This window comes from Lagenorhynchus albirostris, chromosome 8 (genome assembly GCF_949774975.1).
Source record: "Lagenorhynchus albirostris chromosome 8, mLagAlb1.1, whole genome shotgun sequence".
Taxonomy (NCBI): Eukaryota; Metazoa; Chordata; class Mammalia; order Artiodactyla; family Delphinidae; genus Lagenorhynchus; species Lagenorhynchus albirostris.
In genome coordinates this window covers 96,996,041-97,020,612 of record NC_083102.1, presented here as the reverse complement: position 1 = coordinate 97,020,612, position 24,572 = coordinate 96,996,041, and the positions used below count along the sequence as shown (strand labels likewise).

At 55.2% G+C, this 24,572-nt stretch overlaps 1 protein-coding gene across 11 annotated transcripts in view; it reads right to left on the bottom strand.

Annotated features, from left to right (window-relative positions):
- RAMP3 (receptor activity modifying protein 3) overlaps nt 1–24,572 on the bottom strand; it is a 469,110-nt gene that overhangs the window by 403,668 nt on the left and 40,870 nt on the right. Inside the window, exons 2-3 of one of the 11 annotated variants that reach the window (XM_060157459.1) lie at nt 17,627–17,759; nt 12,593–13,751 (exon numbers count right to left, since the gene is read on the bottom strand). The exons of 9 other annotated variants lie outside the window; for them this stretch is intronic. In XM_060157459.1, coding sequence (XP_060013442.1) covers nt 13,496–13,751; nt 17,627–17,759 — 389 coding nt within the window. In that variant the 3' untranslated portion in view covers nt 12,593–13,495. Of the gene's footprint in view, nt 1–12,592; nt 13,752–17,624; nt 17,760–24,572 lie in introns of those variants that run through there. One more of the 11 variants, XM_060157461.1, reaches the window with a different exon arrangement.

Genomic DNA, 24,572 nt, shown 5'->3' with positions numbered 1-24,572 from the left:
CAGTTCCTGGACCCCTTTCTGAGGTCATTCTGCTTGCAGGTGAAGCTGTCCTGAGTGATGGAGATTGGGTGGGGGAGCTGTCCTGAATGATGCGGGGCTGGGATCAGGGGGTGCTGTCCTGAGTGATGGGCACCTGGGGTCAGGGACACTTGAGTCCTTTCTGACCCGGTTCTTCATCTCTGCTGCCGGTGATTGGTCTCAGAAAGAAGTCACCTCCGTCCGCTTTGGTCTGCAATCATACTCCGTGCTTTACTCATTTATTCTTTCTTTCAAAAAAAAATTGAGTACCTTCCTCTCTGAAGCTTCTGCCACTCCTTTGCCTCTAGCACACGCGTAATTCTTTACATCTTCCATGAAGTTACAGGCCACAGAGGGGCAGGGACCCTCTGCTGATGGGGTCTCAGGATCACCAGAGTACAGGACCCCACTTCTCTGCAGAGAAGAGAGGTGTTTCTGCCTTAGAGCACATCTGTCCCTTTGTGCTGTCAAAGAAGGAAAACCAGACAGGCAGCAGCTTGTCTCCGGGTACTCTGCAAGTTAGAGGAGAGGTGGGGCCAGCTCTGCCCTAAGCCAACCCCACTCCCTTAGTCTGTTGGGCTGCCAAAAGGAAGTACCACATACAGGGCAGCTCAAACAACGGAAGTTTATTCCAGAACAGCACTTAGAGTTAGAACAGTCTAAGTTCAAGGTATCTGCAGAGTTGGTTTTCTCCAGGGCCTCTCTCTTTGGCACGTAGACAGCCGTCTTCTCCCCATATCCTCACATGGTCTTCCCTCTGTGTGTATCTGTGTCCGGATCTCTTCTTCTTAAAAGGACACCAGTCAGATTGGATTAGGGCCCAGCCATATGGCCTCATTTTAACTTAGTCACCTCTTTAAAGACCCTACCTCCAGGGCTTCCCTGGTGGCGCAGTGGTTGAGAATCCGCCTGTCAATGCAGGGGACACAGGTTCCAGCCCTGGTCCAGGAAGATCCCACATGCCGCGGAGCAGCTAAGCCCGTGCACCACAACTGCTGAGCCCGTGTGCGCGCCTAGAGCCGGTACTCTGCAACAAGAGAAGCCACCGCAATGAGAAGCCCACGCACCACAGCGAAGAGTAGCCCCCGCTCGCCACAACTAGAGAAAGGCCGCGTGCAGCAACGAAGACCCAACGCAGCCAAAAATAAATAAATAAATAATTTTTTAAAAAAAAGACCCTACCTCCAAATAGGGTCACATTACGAGGTCCTGGAGGTAGGGTTTCAACATATGCATTTTGAGGAACATGGTCACCCACCAACCCACGCAAAGGCAGCAGAAAACCCATCACCAGCTCCAGACAATTGCTGCTTTTCAGCCTGTACTATTATTGGTTATCTTGGATTGAGCTTTTGATGGACTGTTTTGAAATCAACAAAAATAGAAGAGCAAACATATCAGTGGGGTTGTGGATGAGTATGTCCTAGAACACCTTTCAGTTGGACGGGTGGGTAAGAGAGGGGGACCGTGACAGGTGGGTTGAGGGAGGGGGACCGTGACAGGTGGGTGAGGGAGGGGGACCGTGACAGGTGGGTGAGGGAGGGGGACTGTGACAGGCGGGTGTGGATGGTCAGATACAGCAGTGCTAGAAGTGATAGATGAACGGGATTGATAGAGAAGAGAGAGTACGGACAGTATGTTTATATATACAGTGTTCACCTCTGTGGTGGGATGATAATTTTTATTTTCTGCTTCTTATTTTTCTGGATTTTCATAAATTTCTACAATTAATGTGTATTGTTTTAAAAATAGAAAATATAAATCGATATTTCCACTTAGTTAGAAGTAATACACCCGCAATCTTTGTCTGCCAGGACAAGGGGACATACTGGAATGGGATCCCTAAACCAAGTTCTGCTCTGGGGAAAATGGTTTCTGAAAGGGCTCAACCTATAAAACTCAACGCTATAAAATTCTTAAGACCCTTATGAACACATAAATGAGTCTTGGAGGTTCCAAGCCAAAGCCATGAGTACTTTTATTATGGTTCCAGAAATGGTGCAGAGCCACCCGGTCGCAGATAGTTTTAATTAATCCTGGAACGGGCAATCAGGCATGTCCCTCTCAACTGCCCTCATATCCTGAGGACCCACATTCATTTTAAAGATACAGATAAGTGTCCAAAATACCGGGGGCCCAAGGTGGGGATCTTTCTCGGCCTCCCTCGTCATTTTTATTGTCACAGTGTTATTAATGCTAGTTAACTAGACCAGCATCTGTGCTTCCCAGATATCTTATTGATCATAACTAATATCTGTTTGGTGTTAATTCCTTGATTGAGGACTCAACCTTCCAGCTGTAAAATTAGTAAGACTTCTGTACTAAAGCAGATCTGTATCACAAAGAGACCTCCACGAAGGCCCCATATTGTGAGCACCATAGACTACATGCAGAAGCAATGATAATATTGTTTTATCTTGTCTCAGTTACTCCCCACCATGAATTGGTGTCACTGGGGGACAGAGTCCCTTTCACATCTGCTCTGGTCTGAATGTTTGTGTCCTCCCAAAATGCGTACGTTGAAATTCTAATGCAGAGCCTTCATGAATGGGATTCACGCTCTTATAAAAGAGACCTCAGAGAGATCCTTAGCCCCTTCCACCAAAAGAGGACACAGCGAGAACGCGCCATCTGAGAAGCAGGAAGCGAGCCCTCACCGGACACCGCGCGGAAGCGGCCAACGCTGCAATCTTGTACTTCACAGCCCCCAGAACTGTGAGAAATGATTTCCGTTTATAAACCCCCAGTCTGTGGCATTCTGTTATAGCAGCCCACACGGACGAAAACAACATCCTTGTAAACAACCAAAACGCTTAGAAACAAGACCTATGGAGCAGAGGGGCATCGGCCAAAGAAAGCAGCTTCTGTGGCCAGAACCCGCTTTCCCTCCAGTTGCGTCCATTCAACATCCGCTGGCGTTTGACTTGAGGCATATCCATGCAGGGCTGGGTCAGGGGCCGAGGGCTGAGCATGGGAGGAAACGCAGAGCTCAGGCCAACACAGTCCCCGTCGCAAGTAGCTTGACGTGGGCGTCAGTTTACAAACATATGATGTGCATGGCCTGCGTCTTAGTGGGGCTCAGTAGATTTTAGCAGAAACAAACTGGAAAGGGGACACGTGGAACTCGGTAAGGAGACTCAAAGGAATGTCCTGGGCCACCTGGGTGGACGATGCCTAAAGCAAGGCACACAATCACATCGGTGCTCGGGGGAAGGACGCGCCGCAGTCACCTTCCATCTCCAGGCGCTTTGGCAGGACCACCTCTTCTCCCCCCCAGTTCCCCTCCACCCACTACGGGAGCGCTGGAGCCCCTGCAGCCATCACGTTCTGTGACCTGGGAGTTCTAAGAACTCTGCTGACTGCTCTGTGACATGGTGGCCATCGCCCATCTGAACAGAGGACATTATATCACACCTCCAGCCAGAAGGATCAGTTTCAGTGCAAAGGTGAACACAGAGATGAGAGCTTCCCAGAGGGGTGGGTCCAGCCGTGGAGACTGAGCCCCAGGAAGTGGGACAGAGGCCAGAGACCCCCGAGTAAGGGTACACAGATGGGCTCTGGTTGGCCAGATGACTACAGAGAGCCTTCTGGTAGTGATCAGAGAGTCTCAGAAAAGGACCACATGCACAGGCAGGGTTGCAGCTCCACTCTGGTCAGAATCCTGTAAACAGTGTGCGTGGTGCCTGAAGGAGCAGAGAGCTTCCTCCCCGGCTTGTCCAGTTCTCCTAGTGGCCACTGACGGGGAAAGGGGCAGGTCACGATAACTGCAGTAGTCAGCTCAGCTGCCGTCACAAGGCTGGGCAACTTAAACAACAGACGTTTATTCCCTCTCTGTTCTGGAGGCTGGAAGTCTGACCTCAAGATGCCAGCAGGGCTGGTTTCCCCTGAGGCCTCTCTCCTTGGCGTGTAGACGGCCGTCTTCTCCCTGTGTCCTCACATGGTCCTCCCACTGTGTGTGTCTGTGTCCTGATCTCCTTATAAGAACACCAGTCATATGGGATTAGGGTCCAGCCATGTGACCTCATTTAACCTTAATAAAAAGGTTTTATCTCCAAAGAAAGACACATTCTGAGATCCTGGGTGTTCGGGCTTCACCACATGCATCTAGGGGACACACACAGTTCATCACAACCACCATCCTGGAACGATATGTGTCTTCCCTGACTTCACACACACGCTCACACGCAGTCACACGCAATCACACACACAACACGTGCACGCACACTCTCATACTGACTCACACATTCACATTTACACACGTTCACGCACACTCGCACACTTTCACAATTATTCCCCAAAGTAACAAGACCTGCTGACAAGTGACTCCCAGGCAGAGAAGACCCGTCTCCCACACAGGAGAGAGCAGTGCAGGGCCCCGTGCAGGCTGCATGCAAGCATTAGTGTGAGGGGTGCGTCCCCCCTAACCAGGGCTCAGGCAGCCTCTGGAGGAAGTAGAGTCTCGGTTGAGACTTGAAGGTGGGTCGTAACTGCCCAGGCAGAGTCCGAGAAGGGTAGAGCGTCCTGGCATCAGGACAGGAACGGTGTGTGTAGGCTTGGCATTGGAGGAGCTGGTGGTCAGGAATCATGAGGCACAGGAATATTACTCAGTCATAAAAAAGAACAAACTAATGCCATGTGCAGCGACATGGATGGACCTAGAGATTGTCATGCTGAGCGAAGCAAGTCAGACACAGAAAACCAAATATCCTATGATATCGCTTATATGTGGAATCTTAAAAAAGGGTACAAATGAACTTATTTACAAAACAGGAGTCACGGATGTAGGAAACAAACTTATGGTTACCAGGGGATGGGGGGGAGGGGATAAATTGGGACATTGGGACTGATATCTTCACACTACTACATATAAAATAGATAACTAGTAAGAACCTGCTGTAGAGCACAGGGAACTCTACTCAGTACTCTGTAGTGGCCTATACTGGAAAGGAATCTAAAAAAAAAAAAGAGTGGCTATTTGGATGGGCATCACTGAATCACTCTGCTGTACACCTGAAACTAACACAACATTGTAAATCAACTCTACTCCAATAAAAATTTTTTTGAAAATGCCACAAGGAAAAGAACCCCAAAATCACGTGGTACAGAGGAAGGTGGCTCGGGGCGGGCTGGGGCTACACCGGGCGGGGGGGGGGGGGGGTTGGGGGGGGCGCGTGCACATTCTGCTGAGAGCCAAGGACACCGCCGCCTCCTGGCCTGACTTACACTTTAGGACACTGGCTAGGTGCGGACTGGCTGGGAGGGGAAGCAGGACTGGGCGTTGGTGAGGGAGGCACTGAGGGGGCGGGGACGAGGCTCTGGGGAGGCTGGGGGTGGGGGTGGGGGTGGCAAACCGTATGGGCCTCCACCCCTGGGGTCAGATCACATGGGGAAAGAATCACTCCTTGTGACCCCGCCAGCCTCTCAGCGCCTTTCCTTACTACAGTGCCGGTGTGTGTGGGGGGGGGGGGACCCAACATCCTGGGGGAACAGAGAGGAGCCCCATGGCCCCTCCTCCAGGATCAGCTGCCATCCACAGCCGCAGGCCAGTCAGCCACCTCTGCGGCTGCGGGGCTGCCACAAGAAGGCGCAAGCTCCTTTCAGGGTCCCCTGAAAGGGGAGCGGGTTTAGATGAGGCCCCAGTGGCCACGAATGCCTGTGCCCTGCAGAATCTGGTCCTGGGGCTGCAGCACCCCAGTGGCGCCCGCTGCCTGTACTTGTGCCCCAAGGTTGGGCAGCCCTAGGCCTTTGATCTCATCCTCTGGGCAGTGACTGCACCATGGGGCAGCTCTGTCCACCTGAGGCAGGCTTTTCTCCAGGCAGGCTGCTCTGGGCCAGCCCACACCTGCGGGCAGCGGGTCAGCTGAGCCCACCGCAGGCCCTAGGAGGGAAGCTGTCCCGGACCGCCCTGGGGTACCTGACGGGGGCCCAGGGCTGTGAGTGAGGCCGACTCCAGAGGGCATCTCTCCTAGGCACGGGGGAGGGGACGATACTTCTGGCTTTAACTGAGTCAGATCAGCTGGACAGATGGGGGCTTTCGAGACAGGGAGGTCCCCTGAGGCCACAGAGCCCTGGTGAGCTCTAGCTGGGCGGGCAGACAAGATCGGCAGCCCCAGTTCCTCCCAGACTCAGGGCCGAGGAGGGCTGTGGAGTGGGAGGGCAACCGTGCATTCCTGTGGCTTACCTTCAGGCTGCCCTCCCCTCCCATCCCACGGGCTCTGGTTGGCTGTGAACTGGCTTTTTCCAGGAGCTCGGATGGAATTCCACCGTATCTTGAGCATCACAGAGAGCCACGAGCCTCAGAAACAACAAAGCCGCCCAGTTTCCTGCTGTGCTGATGGGAATCTCCATCCGAAAGGCATGGTGGGAGGAGCCGGCACCTCCACCCTGAGGGAGGGGCTGCCTAGCTGGAGGGGTGGCCACACAGAAGCTGCTGCAGAGGCCGACGGAGCAGGACTGATGGGGAGAAACCCGCCCGCTCTCCAAGCTGCTGGGGCCTTTCGTTGGCCAAACGCAATCCAGGAGTCGCCTGGTCAGGGGCAGCTCCTGAGCACAGAGCGGACCCGGAACGGCGTTTGTCAAACTTCCTCCTGGTGACCCCAGGCACCCGCCATGTGGACCCTCTGCCTCTGCACGTCCATCACAGTTTGGTCCAGAGCCCGCACAACAGCGCAGAGCCGAGCCTCCGGATGAGGAGAGTTCTCGTAGGCAGGCAGGCGTGGAGGGGACCCCAATCCCTCAAGAAGTTGCCCCTTGTCCACAGCCTCCCCAGGTCCAAGCCTGCATGTCAGCCGGCCTCCCCTCCAGCCTCCTTTTGTCCTGAGCACATCTGACTCTCCAGCCCCTGCTCGGGCAGGACCAGTCGCCAAAGCCCCAGTGACTCGGTTCTGGCGGCCTTTGTGGGTCCTCTCCCGCGGCCAGCCCGCGTCCTCTGCTGACCGAAGGCCAGGCCTGGGACTTTCCTGGGGCCCCTCGGCAAGTCGGGGAGGAGCCAGGCCCCGGGCACCTGTGCAGCCACACACGGCCTCTCTGCTCCCGCAGGGCTCAGGGGACAGCGCCAGCCAGTTGCCAGCCATACGTCCCTTACCCAGTTATGGTCAGAGACATGAAGAGTGACCTTTGGGGGCCTCTTTCGTCTTCCTGGAAACGCGCCACGCGGCTTGCGGGATCTCAGTTCCCCGACCAGGGATCAAAGCCGGGCCACGGCAGTGAAAGCCCGGAATCCTAACCACTAGGCCACCAGGGAACTCCCCACCCCGGTTCTGATGTTCTGACTGATCCCCTTCCACTGACTGCATTCATTTTGGCGACTTTGCAAGTTAAAGGCATCCACTGTTAACTGAACATAAATGACAGCAATAAGAAGGTGTCTTCACCCCTGGCCACAAGTGGGCATCTCTGGACATGAGCGGGCACCCTGGACACCAGGCATGTGGGGGAGGCAGCAGCAGCGCTGGGCTCAGGTGGCCTTGCTCCCCCTTCTTGGCTGCCCCGAGGCAAGCTGTAAAAACAGCCTCAAGGCTTTTGCTGCCTGGTGACCAAACCAGCCCCAAGGAGAAGGCTCCTGATGAGAGGGACCAGAAATAAGCGCGTAGGAGGGGCGGGGTCAAACCTTGGCGGGGAAACGGCCCCCCTCCCCCTGCGCATCTCTGCCCCCCTGCCGGGAACCGCTGCTCCCCAAGAGGACACCCAGCTTCCTTCCACTTGGGCCCCTGCCCGTGAGGAAAGGGTGGGTCTGCTTTGCTGGAGGCCAGACCGGCCACTAAGAGGGCACTGGGTGGGAGGAGCCTCTGCAGTGACGACACAGAGGGCCCGTTCCTCCTTCCTCTATCCCTCAAATCCGCTCCCGCCACGGGAACCTCGCCTTGTTTAAAGCCTTTCCGCATCTCCAGTTGTTTTTTGTAAAGTGGCAGCTTCGGGGCTGCCCACCTCCTCCTCAGCACCTCTCCCACACCCTTCAGGACCACCCAATCTCCCAACCTTCTGACCCACCCGTCATCTGCCAACTCTGCTCTTTCTGGAACCTTCTCCAACAGTCCCAGCAGGATCAGGGCTCCCCCAGCAAGCATTCCCAGTGTAATCGTGGCCTGCTGTTTGGGGGGATGGTGAGGACATCAGGAGGGTCAGGAGTGCCCTCCCCCCACGAGGACCCGACTGAAGCCACGTAAGCCTCCCACCGTGGGTGACATATTCTTGGTCCTGTTGCCTTGCAGGACAGGAGATGGTTCTGACAGCGGTCCAAGGATCGCCACCTGACCACATCCAGGGGATTCTTCTTGGTCTCCATGAACTGGATCCCTCAGCAGCATTTGACGCCTTCTGGAAACTCTCTGGTTCTCTCTCTCCCTCCCTGTTGCCCAGGACCCTCCTTCCTAAGGTCGGAACCCTCGGGACTTTGCCCTAAGCTCTCTTTGCGCCCCACTCAGCACATCCCCTGGGATGTCCACTCCCACATCCCACAGCACATCCCCTGGGATGTCCACTCCCACATCGTCCACTCCCACAGTGTCACCCTCCACGGAGGGACACGCCAGGGACTCCCCAGTCCGGACCCCAGCCCAGACTTTCCATAAGAGCAGCCAACAGTGAGCACCTACTGTGTGCCAAGGTCAGCAAGCTGTGTGGGTTATCTCATCCCGCCCTCCCAAGGCCCTGTGTGGACCAGGAACCTACCTGTGCAGAGGCCGCGTACTTGTCAAAGGTCACGTCGTAAGTGTGGTCCCCTGCAGCACCCTGACCGTTGTGCAGAGGTCCACACAGAACACACAGAGCACAGCTCGGTCAAGGACACGTCGAGGGTTCCTGCACCAACCCCCTCCAGGGGAGGGGCACCTGGCTGATCTGTGTACGTAAGACAGAGGCAAGTCTGCACGTGCTCTCGGAGAGTACTGGAGGACGAGGGACAAATTGGGGATGGGCTGGACTGTCAGTGTGAGCCCACATGTCGTTCTCAGAGAGCACAGCCCTGGGCTCGCCACACACACTCAGGACCACAGAGGCTCCGCAGGGCCGCCGTTGATGTCCCTACGTCTGATCTCTGTGTGAGTCCGCTGTCTCTGCGGGTGTCACGCTCAGCTGTCAGGCTCCGCTGGTGTCTGGCTGACTGCGCCATTGTGTTGACGATGACCTGGGACATAGATGCTCCACATTCTAATCCAATCAAATCTGAGCTCCTTGGTGGGGTGGTTTTAAGGCCAGGCTATGAGGTTTGCTCTGACCCTGCTGGGGCTCTTTGCATTGGTCTCTGTCCCCACTTCTCTCTGGTGGTAAAATCCAGCTGCCTGGGGCTTAACTTGTGCTCTTATGGAGCTGCCAGCCTCCTCTCATGCTCACCTCCACGGTGGAGCTGCCAGCCGCTTCCCACTACTCACCACCAAAATGCCCACAGTCCTTGAGAGCTCCCTTAGGCTTGGACTTCCCTACACTCTATTCTAAATAAAGTCAGTTGTCATGGAGAGAGCTTCAGAGCTGCCTATCCTTATGGCTTCCTCTCCCCTAGGGAAGATCTCAGACCCGCCATCCAGAGCTGGGGTTGTGGCATGACACCCCCACTTTACGAACAGGATGTTGGGTGGGGACGGCAGCTTCTGGTCTTCTCAGGCTGCCTCTCCTGGCAGGAACCTCCACTTTAGAGGCAAGCTGAAGAGACACTGATGGGGCCCCAGTATTCTCAGCATGCCATGCCTGGGGTAGAGCCTTCCAGCAAATACCAGTGAGGTCTGGCCGGGCGCAGGGAGCCCTGACATCTCAGCTGTTCATGACTAAAATTTAGTCTCTGTAACATGGAGGTTGGGGTGGAGGGGATGAGAAATCCTGCCCCTCCCAGGGAAATACCGTATCAAGATTCCTTGTCTAGAAAGTGGAGAGACATGGCATCCCCTTGTCTGGGAGCTGGGGGAAGAGGGACACAAATGCACACACATATACACACATGCATACACACACACGTTCCCTGTGTGGGCCTGGCACCCAGGACCCTCCAGATCCTAGAAAAGAACTCATGGATAGGTGAAAATGTGAGGAAAGATTCAAATAGGAAACTTGAGTAGACATCCCTCTTATTCCTGGATCCTAAGTTCTTGAACAGGGTGAATGTTGAATGCAGGTTTATTTCCCTTCCTGATGAGGTGAGTGGGGACCGGCACCTGGGCTCCCACCCCCCAGTCCTGTCCACAGCAGTGCGGCAGCTCCACGGCCCCCAGCCCTCAGGACCTCAGTGCAGGGAACTCCAGACTCTCCAAACACACACAGCACAAGGAGCATTTGTCTCGGTCAGAGTCCCAACCTCACCTCGGCCAGAAATGGTGCCCAGGGACTCCCACGCTAATAAATGTTTCTAGAAGTAAGTGCACAAAGGACATCAGACTGCCGGACCGGCCCTAGAGACACCTTGCTCCCTGCACCCTCCATCACTCACAGCCCACGTCCTTTGCTGGACCCTCTTCCCCACCCGCCTTCAAGTGATACAAAGCAGGGCACAGGGGTGACACTTAGTGCGCCAGATGGAGGGAACCAGCCCCCTGCCATTGTGTGAGACTCAGCGACAACATAAAGGAGTGAGACGAAGGGGAGGAGCTGTGAGACATCCGGGAAAACCCAGGCAGAGGGAAGGGCAGAACTGGGGCTGGGGTCGGGTGGGGGTCCCAGATGTCCTGGGGTCCCCACCCTGGTGGACACACACCCTCTCCGATTATTCAATCAAACTCTAACCAGGGCAACAGGATTTCTCAGATGTGATTAAGGTCTCAACTTTACTGGCTCTCAGATAGGGAGATTATCCTGGCGGGCTTACCGATCATATGACTCCCCCCATAAATCGAAGTCTAGAGGTCAGAGGGGTCAATATGATGTACAGTCTCCTTTGCTGGCTTTGAAGATGGAGGGGGCCATGTAGCCAGGAACATGTGCAGGGCCTCTAGCAGCTAAGAGCAGCCCCACCGACAGCCACAGGAAATGGGGCCCTTAGCCCTTCAACAGGCCTTTGCCACACCCCGTGAGCCTGGGCAAGAACCCCAAGCTCCGGATGACATCTTGGCTCCAGTCTGGAGAGACCCTGCACTGAGAACCAGCAAACCTGGACCCCGACTCCAGGCTGCAGAGCTGGGCTACTTCCAGCCTTGAAGTCTGTGATATTTGTTACCCAGCAGTAGGTGCTGACACAGCATCCCTGTGCGTTCTTCACCCGACACATTCAGCAGCCCCGCTGCAGGTTCAAGGAGGCAAAGAACTGGGTTAGCCGTGCCCTGGCTTTGCCAATGAGCACAGTGAAAGACGAGAGGGCCAAGGGGCTGACAGAGCACGCAAAGGCATGACCAATAGTCCACTGACCAGGATTCAGGCTGGGCGGGGGGGAAGGCAGAGAGCCAGAGCTGGACGGAGCTGGCCTGGGGGTCGGAGGTCTCAGTGGGGCCAGGAGGTCTCTAAAGTTAGCATAGTGAAGAAAGTGCACTGTAGAGCTAAGGGGGGTGGTCGGGTGGCCCGGTGCCTGGCCCAGGATTGCAAGGGTCACCACTCTTGGTAAGGGTGGGGTCCACAGCCAAGAGGGCCACTTGACGGCCATGTGCACCCGGGAGTAGCCCCTTGGTGGGGGCCCAGCTTCTTATGGGACCCAGGAAGTGAGGACTCCTGGGGAGGGGAAGGCACACACAGCATGTGCTCCAGAGGCCCTCAAACAGGGAGTGACCAGGGCCAGCCAGGGGCTGGGCTGCACACCCACCAAGGCAGCCACGCCCCCCAGGACATCATCTGAGAAGAGGGCCAACATTTTAAAGGTTTGAGATGGTCTGAGACCCGCGAGCACTCTGACCCCGCACCCCGGCCTCCAGAGGCCACGTCATCTGGCAGACGTCCAGCGAAGATGACCAGCGAGGCTCAGGTAGCGGGAGATGTGCTGGAGTCAGCGTGGGTTCACGATCAGATCACAGACTTCTGGTCCTCGGCCGAAGCTGCCTCACGAAGCAGAAGTGCCAGGAGTTTCAGATTCTGTCCCTACACTGTGCCCCTGCCCGCACGGCTGGGCACCTGGGGGGGACCAGCAGGCTCAGGGGACCAGCACATCTCTGGGCAGGAAGGGGGCGGGGCCTCTGACGGACACAGGGACTGCCCCGCCAGGTTCTCTCCACGTCCACTCATAGCCATGGCCCACCTCTGGTCCCCAGCAAGACCGTGCTGAAGCCAACAGCCCACATCCAAAAGCCTCGGCCCCAGAACTGGAACATGGACAAGGCCCAGCGAGAGGTCTGCGGACAGTGCCCCCACCAGCTGCTCCCAGGTCGCCAGGACCAGGTGGGGGTCTTGGCAAGCCCTAGGCGACCTTGAAACGCTGGAAGGATAGTCTCCTCTCCATCCTCAAAGCGCAGGGTGCCAGTGGGAAGCACAAAACCTCTGCAAGCTGGATGGGTAGACGCCTCCTGCCGGCCCACATTCCCCTGGTGTGAAGCTCTCTTTGCCACTCTGAGCTCTGACATTCGGGAGCCTCAGGCACTCCCCATCTGTAAAATGGGCATGGGGGGCTTGCCGGTTCTAAGAGCCAGGTGGGGTCTCTGGGAATTCCCTGAAATGAAACTGGAAACCCCAGAAGCAGCATGACTCTTTACTCAGAGAAAGCACAGACATGGCAGACAGAGCTCAGCCAGAAGGACAGCGCAGGGGACCCCACCCCGAGGCCGCGCTCACAGCGGGGGGCCGTTGGGAAGCTCCAGCCCCTGGTGGTGGCCCCAGAAAGCAGGTCTCAGGCTGTGCTGTGGCTCCTCGGAACCCCCAACCCAACCCTCAGTCTTCCAGATCTCTAGGTGGGCTCCCTACACAGAGGACTCAAAGCCTGCGAAGCGAGGACCTACAAAAACCCCCTCACTATCTCTTTACCCCCAACCCCCAGCCAGGTGGGAATAGGCACACCTTTCCAGGGCGGTGCCGGGGTGGGGCCAGGGCTTGGGGTGGAGTTAGAGTGGGAGGTGGGGCCAGGACTGGGGGTGGGGTCAGGACTGGGGTGGGGCCAGGGCTGGGGGTGGAGTTAGAGTGGGAGGTGGGGCCAGGACTGGGGGTGGGGCCAGGGCTTGGGGTGGAGTCAGAGTGGGAGGTGGGGCCAGGACCGGGGGTGGGGTCAGGACTGGGGGTGGGGCCAGGGCTGGAGGTGGGGTCAGGGCCAGAGGTGGAGTCAGAGCCAAGGGGTGGAGTCAGGGCTGGGCTGGGGCCAGGGGTAGAGTCAGTTGGGAGGCGGGGTCTGGCCGGGGCTGCAGATGGGGCACCACGGGACTCAGTGCTAGGAAGCCCGAGGCCCCAGCCCAGCCTGGGACAGCGCGGGCGAAGCAGCGGTGACTTGTGCCCAGCAAGCAGGCTCCAGCCGCGGCACGTTTTCTTTCACCAGCCCAAAGGCCGCCCAGGCAGGGTGGGGACAGCCGAAGAGTGTCCACCGGCTCTCCCAGCCCTGGAGAACTTTCTTCCGTTTCTCCAGGCGGGGCCCCTCGGACTCACCGGGCCCTCACACCACCTGGTCGGTGCGTTTGCTGCGCCACACCACCACGCCGGTCATGGCGATGGTCAGCAGGATGGGCACTGCGATGAGCGGGATGAGAATTTCGTCTGGGGGGTCCTGCCAGTGTTGCCTGTCCACGGAGCAGTTTTGGAAGAACCGCCTGTGGACCCCAGCGATGAAGCTCTCCGCCAAGGGGTTGGGCCAGTAGCAGCCCACCACGTTGGTCTCCACCTCGGTGCAGTTGGTGAAGCTCTCGTAGTACCTGCGAAGGCAGAGGGCTTGACCGCCTGGCTCCTCTGCCCCTCCTCACTCTGGCCCTGACCGCCGGGAAAGTGGGGGGCAGTCCTGTCTGGCTGCCTGCTCTCATCATGGCCCCAGGACACAGGGGAAGGCCTCCTGCTCTGAGCCCTACTGGGCCTGCTGGGCCAGCAGGGTCCATCTCCCTGGCGTCCTTGCCCAGAGGCTCTCTGGAATGGCGACCCCATGCTCTGCTTCCCACCTCTAGGCCTCAGCCCCGCTTTCATCTGCCCCTGAGCCCCCTCCCCAAAGTGCACAGCCATGTTCTACTCCCCTTCGCAGGCTGCCGCGTCACAAACTCGATTCCCCTCGTGCCCACCCCAGCAGACAATGACCTCTGCACAGAGCCCGGTGTCATCGAGCCCAACTCCTGGCCCTCCCATCTTAAAACAGAGGCAGCAGAGTCCAGCATGGAAACTCTGAGGCCATGAGCCCCCCAAAATACACCTCATGCCCCGTCCTGCATCTCCTACGTCATCCCTGCCTCATCTTGGTCATCCACACCCGTCACCTGCTTCCTATGAGGACATGAAGTCCCAACGCCCAAGGTCTGGGCCCAGCATTTCACAAGTCTTCCCAGGGGGTACTCTGGGCCTGGCTTCTTTTTCCAAGGCCAAGGGATGTGTGGAGTCACAGCCACTTGGACCTGCAAGGCCCTTGTCACCTAAGGCCACTCTATGGGCTCCCCGGGGAAGAGGTCTCTCTGAGGCAGGCCAAGGACCAGCGGCCTCCCAGTCAAGTCAGCTTGCCCTCATTTACCTGGTTTGGGGGAGCGTGTCCCACCTGTGAGCCCAGCCCCGGCCTGTCTTCCTCTGAGACGTCACGTCCCCCAGCCCGCATCTGACAGGACACATGGGATTCCCCCCGCCCCAGGGTCTTCCTGTCTGTGTCAGTCAACCGGAAAGGGCACTCAGCAAACCACCTATGAGGAGCCACGTCCATCCAGCGGGCTGGCTCTGGACGGTCCTTGAAGCCAACCAAGGGCTACAGCTACCAGGACCCAGAGTTCAGCCCCACGGCCAGCTGGCCTGGGATTAGCGGCCCCTGGGAGTGGTGGCCTAGGCTGGCAGCCATTGTCCAAGGTGCTCTGGTGAGAGGGCTGGTCAGACACGTGCCAAGGTGCACCAGCTCCACCACTGCCCACACTCTCTTGCAGCTGGCAGAGTGCTGCATGCAGGACAGGTATGGGAGCGGGAGAGGCTCCTGCCTCAGATCCCCACAGGCAGCAGGCCCTGTGGCCCCCCTCCTCCCTCCGGTGTGGACCCAGGGCGAGTGGCCTGGCCTGAGCAACAGGAAGGAACTGCTTCCTGCAAGGAGCTTCCTGTACAGAACCTCGTCTCTGCCTGGAAAGGCGGTGGGAAACGGGGCGGCTAATCACTAAATCAGGCCTTCGTAGTGCCCACGCCTCCCGGCAGCCCCGGGCGGTTTCCCAGTCCAGACGCTTGGGTTGCTGGTCAGGCACACGTCTGCCCTGCACCCCTCAGCTAACGCAGACAAGGGAGAGCCACACGAGGCAAAAGAGAGCGGGAAGCAAAGGGTACAGCCTGGAATCTGTGTGCAGAGCCGTGATGTGGCCCCTGGGACATGCTCAGGCTCTGGGACACCTCACCAGGCAGGTCCTCAGGCAAACCCATCACTCCCCAAGACCCACCCCTCCCACTGGGCCCCGTCAGTGACCTGCCACCCCAGACAGAGCCTCTAACCGGACACCCTGCCCAGCCCCGACCCACCCCAGGGCTCAGTAGGGCTGAAACGAAGCAGATGGAGCTGGGGGAAGCCCCACTGTGGACAGCAAGCCTGCAGGGGCTGGGGAGTGGTGTGTGGCCCGAGTGACGCCCGTGCACAGAAAACAGCACAGGACAGCAGCTTAGGGGTCAGGATGAAGAATCAATGTCCTTCAATCCCAGCTAGCCCACTGACCATCTTCCTGACTTTGTCCACATTACTTAGCCTCCGTGAGCCTCAGTTTCCCCGCCTGTAAATGGGGTTCATAATTCTTATCCGATAAGGTGACTGAAAGGACCAAATGAGGTGAAGTGAATACACTCCTGACAAGTGCCTGGCACATAGTCGTTGCTCGGTGAGGTCTCGGGGTGAGTCCCAAAGGCCAGGAACGGGGCAGAGCTGAGCACAACACCCATCTCCGTGGGTCGACCTACGGGGCCAGGCGCAAAATGCCCACACCTGGTGCTTCCCAAGAACGCTGGGAAGTGCCTCCGAATTTTAATAGCAAACGCTTTTAGGATAAAAGACACCGAAAGGTCGGGCACTCAGGCACATGGCAAGAGTTGTAGAGGCCAACTCCCACATCCCAGCATCCCGCCCTTCCCTGGGCTGGGGAGGCAGAAGGCAGGGATGCACACATTTGCACACACTGCTCCCAAGCCCTGTTAACTCGCCAGCCCAAGTTCAGGCTGGAGATGAAATCAGGGTGTCCTTCACAAGGAAGCTGCTGTTTGTGTGACATTGCAGAGCCAGGGTCACGACAGGGTCTGTGCTTCCCAAGCGTCCCCTGGTCACCCAGAGCCTCCCCATGTCCTCCCTTCAGTCTGGCTTCCAGAGCAAGAGAAGACGCAGCCATAGGCCAGATGGGAAAGGGGGATGCAGAGGCCAGGAGCGAGGCAAACCGCCCCCGTCAGACTCCCTCTCCCGCCAGGCAAACTTCCCTACTCAGGTGGAAGTCGGCCCCTCTCTCTCCAATTCCCAGACCCGCCTCCTGGCTGCCCCCTCTGCTGTCCTCAGGCCCCAGGGCTGGATGTCTGATCTCCTCGCTGAGGCTTTAGCAGGTGACAAAGGCACAGGATGGGAAGCGCCCACCTCATCCTCCCTTACCCCTGACCCCTGTGTGTCCACTCCAGGCTTGGCATCCAGGCCAGGCTCAGAGGACAAGAAGAAGCCTGGCCAAGCCCCTTCCCGAACCCCCAGCCCCCTTTCCCAGCAGACACAGAAATTTCATACTGTTTGGTTCAGCGAACAACTATGTCTGCGAGGGGCCTGCCACTATCCCCGGGGGAGTTGGGCATGGAAGCCCCTAGAACAGCCACTGGGGGCAGAGAGCACAGGGGCCGGGGTCTTGGAGGGGAAAGGGTTGATGCAACTGAGCAAATCCGGGGCTCCCAGGGAGGATGGGGCCTCCAGGCGAGCACGGCTCACAGGACAGTGTGAGTCTGCAGCGGCCGCCAGCAGCGCACCAGATTGAGGTGGCCAAGTGGGAAGTGGAGGAGGGCGGGCACAGCCTGTAGGTGATTTCTGAGGAGGTGAAAGGGCCACCTTGACACCTGATGCTAGGTGTGACCAGAGGAGATCAAAACCTCGGGAGCTTCTAGAACGTGGGGCTCTCTGTGGTGAGGCACTGCTCCCGCCGCACCAGGTAGAAACCAGCGGGGTTCAGTTTCTCTGGGGTCCACTGGTCCTGACTACAAACCCAGCCCTGGCCGGTGCTGTGAAGAAAACCCAAAATGACAATTTCCACCCAGCATGGACCGTGAAGAGAGGCAGGCACGCCAGGGCAGGGCACTAACCCAATTCAGGAAGGGCAGTGGGTGTCAGGGTTTCCCAGAGACATGACCTCGCTCAGAGGAATGGGGGACACACAGCCTGGAGTGTCCAGTTTGGAACTGCCAGGGTGGTCCGTGCAGGGAGCGGAGGGCTGTGAGGCTTGGAGTGGACCTCGGAGCATACGGGGCACAGACGCCGAGGGCAGGACGTGGGCAGGGCAAGGGCGGGGCACGGGCACACGGTCAGCAGGATACAGACGGGCTGTGGGCAGGGCATGGGCAGGGCGTGGGCTGGGTGAGGGCAGGGCGAGGGCAGGCCCAGTGCCTGAGCAGGGACACTCACACGATGAACTCCGACAAGTTGCACCACTTCCAGACCTCCACCTTCTTCATCCTTTCAGCAAAGGTCTGGCCGCAGTGGGGCAGCATGGCCAGCATGCGCTTCTCATTGCAGCCGCCCACTGGGGGACACTCCCCTAGAGAGGAGACAGCCGTGAGCACTGCTGGAATTGCTGGCCTGAGCCTTGAAAGGCTCCTGCTGATGACCCTCAAGGCCAGCTGGGGTCTTCCTCCTTCACCTTGACCTCCATGTGACCCGGGGAGGTTGAAGCCAGTGCAGAAAGAGTGACCCACTTGGAGGCATCCAGGAGACAGGACCCAGAGGGCCCGTGGCCTCCCAGGGCGGCATGGGAAGAAGCAGGTAAGAGGACAGCATGCAGAGGGACAGGGGTCCCGGGAGTGGAGAGGCTGAGGGCTGACGGAGTCCGGGCTGGGTGGGGGCAGGGAGCAGGGGCGACCACTGCACCTCGAGGGTGAGGGCACCCGCAGCATGTCCCAGGAAGCGTTCTGAGAGTCTGATGACAGTCCCAGGCCTCTGGGCAGCGACAGAGGGCCCTTGACAGTAAGGACTGCCCACCCTGTCAAAGCCACCCCCTTGAACTCCAGGAGGCCAGGGGCTGAGGGCTGCAGGGTCCAGCAACAGCGGCCAGGCCTTTGAACACTCTTGGGGTCTGGCAGGACCCCTGCCCCAGGATTTCTCATCACTCTTCCTGAACTCTGCCCCCAACACTTCCTGTCCCCTCCACCCCCAGAGAACACCCTCCTCCCACTGGGAACACCCGCCTGTCCAACCCTCAGGACCCGTCCCCCCACACTCTCCAGGCATCCGATTTCCAGGGGTCAGTTCCCCCCCTCGTAATCTTCCCTCTCGTGACCCCCAGCTTTGGCTCCCATCATATAATCAAGAGAAAGCCCTGCTGTGCATGTCCTGGAGTGCATATGTCGTATTGATATATGTATGTGTGTGCATCTATGTGTGTGTGTGTGTCTTAGTGTGTGTGTGTTGTGTTCACATCTGTGTGTGTTGTGTGTGTAGGTATATCTGCCCTGCCATGTGTATCCTGACATATGTATGTGTGTATGTATATATGTGTGCTGCCCTGCCGTGTGTGTCCTGATGTGTGTATGTGTGTTGTGTGTATACGTATGTCTGTGTGGTATGTGTGTTTGTACATGTGTGTGTCTATGTGCACGCTGCCCTACTGTGTGTATCTGGTGCATGTGTGCCTATGTGGGACTCACAACTTCACAACTTACAATAATCTTACAATAATGAAGACAGTGTGGTACTGGCATGAGGGTAGACATATAGATCAATGGAATAAAATTGAGAGTGCAAGAATCAACCTTCATTTTAGAATAAAATTATTTTCTATAAATGTACCAAGACAATTCACCAGGGAAAGAATAGTCTTTTCAACAAATGGTGCTGGAATTACTGTATATACACATGCAAGAGAATAAAGTTAGACCCTTTCCTCACAATTTACACAAAAATTAACTCAAAACATATAAGAGAGCTAAATGTAAGAGCTAAACTATAAAAATTCTTAGGATAAAAGGAGAAAGTCTTTGTGTCCTTGTATAAGACAAAGTCTTCTTAAATATGACACCAAAAGCACAAACAACAAAAGAAAAAGACAGAAAGTGAACTATATCAAATTTTTTAACTTTTGTTCTTCAAAAGACACCATCAATAGAGTGAAAAGACAACCCACCGAATGAAAGAAAATGTATGAAAATCGTATTTCTGATAAGGGGCTTGTATCTAGAATAGATAAAGAACTCTTATGACTCTATAAAAAGAGAGCAATGACCCATTTAAAAATAGGCAAAGGATCTGAATAAACATTTCTCCAAAAATATACACAAATGACCAATAAGCACATGAGAAGACAATCAACATCGTTAGCCATCAGGGCAATGCAAGTCAAAACCATAATCAGATATCACTTCACACCCCCCAAGATAGCTATTATCAAAAAGATCTAACAGAGGTGGGGGGAGGGGAGGGGAGAAAAAAAAAGATCTAACAAATGTTGGTGAAGATGTGGAGAAATTTGAACCCTCATATGCTGCTGGTAGAAACGTAAAATGATGCAGCCACATTGAAAAATAGTTTCCTGGCAGTTCCTCAAAATGTTAAAAATACAATGATTATATGACCCCACAATTACACTACTAGAGGTAGTAGTGTAATTTCTTTCCATAAAAGAATGAAGTACTGACACGTGCTACAGCTTGGATAAACCTTGAAAACATTATGTTAAGTGAAAGATGCCGGTCACAAAATACCACATATTGTATGATTCCATTTAATGAAGTCTGCAGAATAGCCAAATCTATAGAGGCAGAGTGCAGATTAGATTACTTAAGGCCAAGGGGGTTGGTGGAATGGGTCATCACTGCTAGTGAGCATGGAATTTATTTAGGAGTGATGAAATGTTCTCAACTGGATGGTGGTGATAGTTGCAAAACTCTGTAAATATACTAAAAAACATTGAACTATATACTTTAAATGGGTGAATGTGTGGTATGTGAGTTATATCTCAAAAAGCTTTTTTAAAAAATAAAAGTTTTTTCAAACATTCAAAAGTTGAAAGAAGGTATTACAAGCACACTCAAACTTCAAGTAATAGTTAAGAATTTCCTTTAGGGAGAAGGAAAATAATATCAGAAGTAAATATTGATCTTCACAAAGGAATGAAGAGCACCAGAAATTGTAACTCTAGGAGTAAATATATAAAGTTTGTTTCTCAATATTTAAATCTTTTAAAAGATAACTGACTGTGAAAACAAAAACCATAACGTACTGTGGGGACTTCCCTGGTGGCGCAGTGGTTGAGAATCCACCTGCCAGTGCAGGGAACACGGGTTCAATCCCTGGTCCGGGAAGATCCCACATACCGCGGAGCAACTAAGCCTGTGAACCACAACCACTGAAGCCCACGCACCTAGAGCCCGTGCTCCACAACAAGAGAAGCCACCGCAATGAGAAGCCCACGCACCACAATGAAGAGTAGCCCCCGCTCGCTGCAACTAGAGAAAGGCCGCGCGCAGCAACGAAGACCCAAAGCAGCCAAAATTAAATAAATAAATTTATAAAAATAAATAAATAAATAAATAATGTATTGTGGATTTACAACTTAAGTTTAAATAAAATGTATGACAGTGATAATATAAAGGGCAAAAATGGAAGGTTCTTGTGCTATACGTGAATTGATATAATATCATTTAAGAGACTGAGTCTCTCAGGGTGACCACGTGAGGTGTCTGACTTGGCCGCACACCAGACTCACCCAGGCCACAGCCCAGGCCCTGAGACAGGGACCAAGAATCGGTGTTTCTTAAACTGCCCCTACGGCCACATAATTCCAACGTGCTGTCAGAGCTGAGAACAAGTGGGAAGAGCAATGCTTGCTCACAGTTACGTGCACACAGGCACGTGGAGATCTTGTGCAATGAAGATTCTAACCCCGCAGGCCTGGGGCACCAAGATGCTAATCTCTGACAAGCTCCAGGTGGGTGATGCGAGACCCAGGCCCACACTCTGCAGAGTAAGAGACAGAAAATGGGAGCGCTGAAACCAAGAGTCAGAGGGGAGTCACACAGCCCCGTGGCTCTGCTCCCCAGCCCAGACGCACTCACTCTCCTCTCTGAGGCTCGGTTTCCCTATCTGGAAATGGAGCCGTGACACCTGCCGTGACACCTCCTCGCCCGGCTTCCCTCCGCTTCAGTACTGACCGATGTCCACTGAGTGCCCTGTCCTAAGTGTGGTCCAGCTCGCCGAGCCCTGCAACAGCCCGGCAAGACAGGACCACTGTGACCGGGGAAAGTCATCGACCTGCTCAGTAACACGGCAGGGGGCCAAACCCAGGTGCAGCCCTGGGTCCAGGGCCGTGCAGGCCCGCAGTTAGTGACTTTAGGGAACGCAGGCTCTCAGGCTGAGGTGGAGGCAGATGATAGAAGGCAGCCTATGCTCCTTTCTCCCACTGGTTGCCCTGTTCCAAAGGCATCTTTTCCCCGCAGCTCACTGACAGGCTCCCCACCACAGGCTCTGAAAGTCCACCTGACATCCAGCCCTTGTACCCATTCCTGGGCCTGGTCTTGTCATCCCCTGACAGTATCCTCTCAGTATCCTTCATGGCTGTCCTGGGCTCCACCCTCCTCCCACATGGGCACGGGCCAGGCAAGTCTCACACTGTTCGCCCCTGCTGGCTGCTGCCACTCCTCCCAGCCATGGCCCGACTGGACCTGGCCCGTCTATACCACCTGGACCACCATCTAGACCCAACTGAACCTGGATCCATGGACCTGGATGACCTGGACTTTAATCCTCTGGACCTGGACCCCCTGGACCCCTTGGGCCTTGAATACCTGGACCCTGGACCTCCTAGATGCCCCCTAGACCTTGAATACCTGGACCCCCTGGACCTGTTGGACCCCTTGGACCCGGAACCCTGGACCTGGAACACCTAGACATCCTCAGCCTGACCCAATGGCCACCTGTCGGATCACTGAGACCCAGCCCAGGGCTTTCTCCTCCTCCCCTCCCACTTCTCCCCACCACCGGAGCCCCTTCCTCCTCTTCCTTCCTGCTTCCTCATGGACAGAATCTCCATGAACCCAGAATCTCCGTGTGTCCCAGAATCGCCACATACCCAGCACCACAGGGGCCTGGCCAGGGCAGGTTGAGAATGTATCGTCAAGGACCACATGACATCCTAAGGCAGGTTTCCTGGGATAAATTCTCCCGCCCATGGGGGCGGGCAGGGGATGCTGTGAGGATGCACAGGGCAGGCACCATGGGACACCTGTCTGATCAACCACAGGTGCCCTCCGTGAGGGGGTGGGGAGACTGGTAATTACGGCACCATTTCCTTTTTTTTTTTTTTTAATTTTATTTTTGCTGTGTTGGGTCTTCGTTTCTGTGCAAGGGCTTTCCCTAGTTGTGGTGAGCGGGGGCCACTCTTCATCGCGGTGCGCGGGCCTCTCACTATCGCGGCCTCTCTTGTTGCGGAGCACACGCTCCAGACTCGCAGGCTCAGTAGTTGTGGCTCATGGCCCTAGTTGCTCCGCGGCGTGTGGGATGCTCCCAGACCAGGGCTCGAACCCGCGTCCCCTGCATTCGCAGGCAGATTCTCAACCGCTGCGCCACCAGGGAAGCCCATGGCACCATTTCTGATGCACAGGCTTCAGGGGCTCCCAGCCAAACCCAACAACCTGCCCTGTGTTATAACAGTGAGGTAAAGATGCAGATTCCTGACAACACCAAGAAAGTGTGTTGCTGCCACCCCCTCAAGCTACCAGCTGCATTAGTAAAGGTCTCGGGAATTAAGTCGAAATAGAAAACCATTTCAGTTGGTTCCATCAGGGAAACAAAGAAAATGGAGGACTGTGTTCCTTTTGTCTAGGGGACTTCCAGACTCTGGGAGATGAGAAACAGCCAAACAGATGCATTTCCAGGAGAAAGGCCTTTTATGGCCAGTCACTTGGAAATGAAATACAGGAGCTCTCGTTCTCCTCTTGTGCAAATCAGCATCGAGCAGACTCGGCAGACTCTGCAGCGATGGGCCACGGTCACGAGGGCTGTGGGAGAGTGTGGTTTCTGAAAGGTTCTGCCCCCAGTCCCTGCAGTCTGAGGAGTTCCCTCCCCACCCTGGACCTCAGTTTCTGTATCTATACGATGCATAGGGACGTCAGAGGACCTTCAAACGCCTCTCGGCTAACCACCTCCTTGCAATCACTGCGTCGCTGGGGTACTTGATATCCAGCCACTGCCTCTGGGCTCGCTTGAGTCCACAGAATCCAATGTGACAGGAGGTGGCTCAACAGCAGGACAACATTACGCCCACCAGTGACAAAAACAGTGACAGTGACATGTTCATACACATACACACTGGCATGGGCACTCTGTCTGGGGGTGCTGTGAGCCGCTGGTAGCCACAGCTGCTAGCAAACTCGAGTGCCCACAGAATGTGTGCCAGGCACTGATGGGAGCTTCCCATACACACAACCCTTTCATTCCACACTCTTGGTCCCCGCACATCGTTATGGGGACTGAACTCATTGAATCCAAATGGCTATCACAACAGCGCTTTATAGGGTGCTATTCCTGCAACACTAGAGTGGGGGAAACTGAAGCTAAGGGCCAGTAAGTAAGTGTCTCATAATCTTGGGGTTAAGCTGCTGCAAAGGGAGGCCCCCAGAATTCACACCCAGACCCAAGGGGCTGGTCAAGGGCTAGGCATGAAACCGAGCAGTAGGCCTTGGGTTAATTAGTAGAACTTCAACCAAAAGTGAAAAAGGATGGGGGGAGAGGCTTTTTAAACTCAAGTAAGTAAACTTAACTTGGTCCAACTATTATTTTTGGTTTTACACTGGCCAGGTGAATTGCCATGACACACGATGTCCTGATTCCCTATCTTTCCATTTGTATGTTGTTTGTTGTTAAAAAGAGGGAACCTCATTTGGGTAAGTCGAGGGAATTGTTGGACTTCACCCTTCTGTTCTTGTGCTACAAGAGTTGAATTTTGTTCTTTGTGTGTATCTTTGCATTTGTCTTGGGCATAAGTGTGACTTCTATGGGAAACAAAATCTGTTTTCTGAATGCAGCACCTCAGGGTGCATCCTGCAGAAGTGGACCACTTCCAGTTGCAAAGCAATGAAATGTAAAAAGATGATTTTCCTTTGTAATACAACCTGGCCATAATACTCCCTAGATTCAGGGGGAAAATTTTGCCCTTTAATGGGTCCCTAAACTACGCTACTATTATGCATTAGAGCTGTTTCACAATAGAGAGGAAAAATGGGGTAAGATTTATAAACTAATAAGTTTTGTATTGAAATAAATACCTGATTCATGAATAAGTTTTAAAATGAAGGTATGGGACTTCCCAGTGGTGCAGTGGTTAAGCATCTGCCTGCCAATTCAGGGGACACGGGTTCGA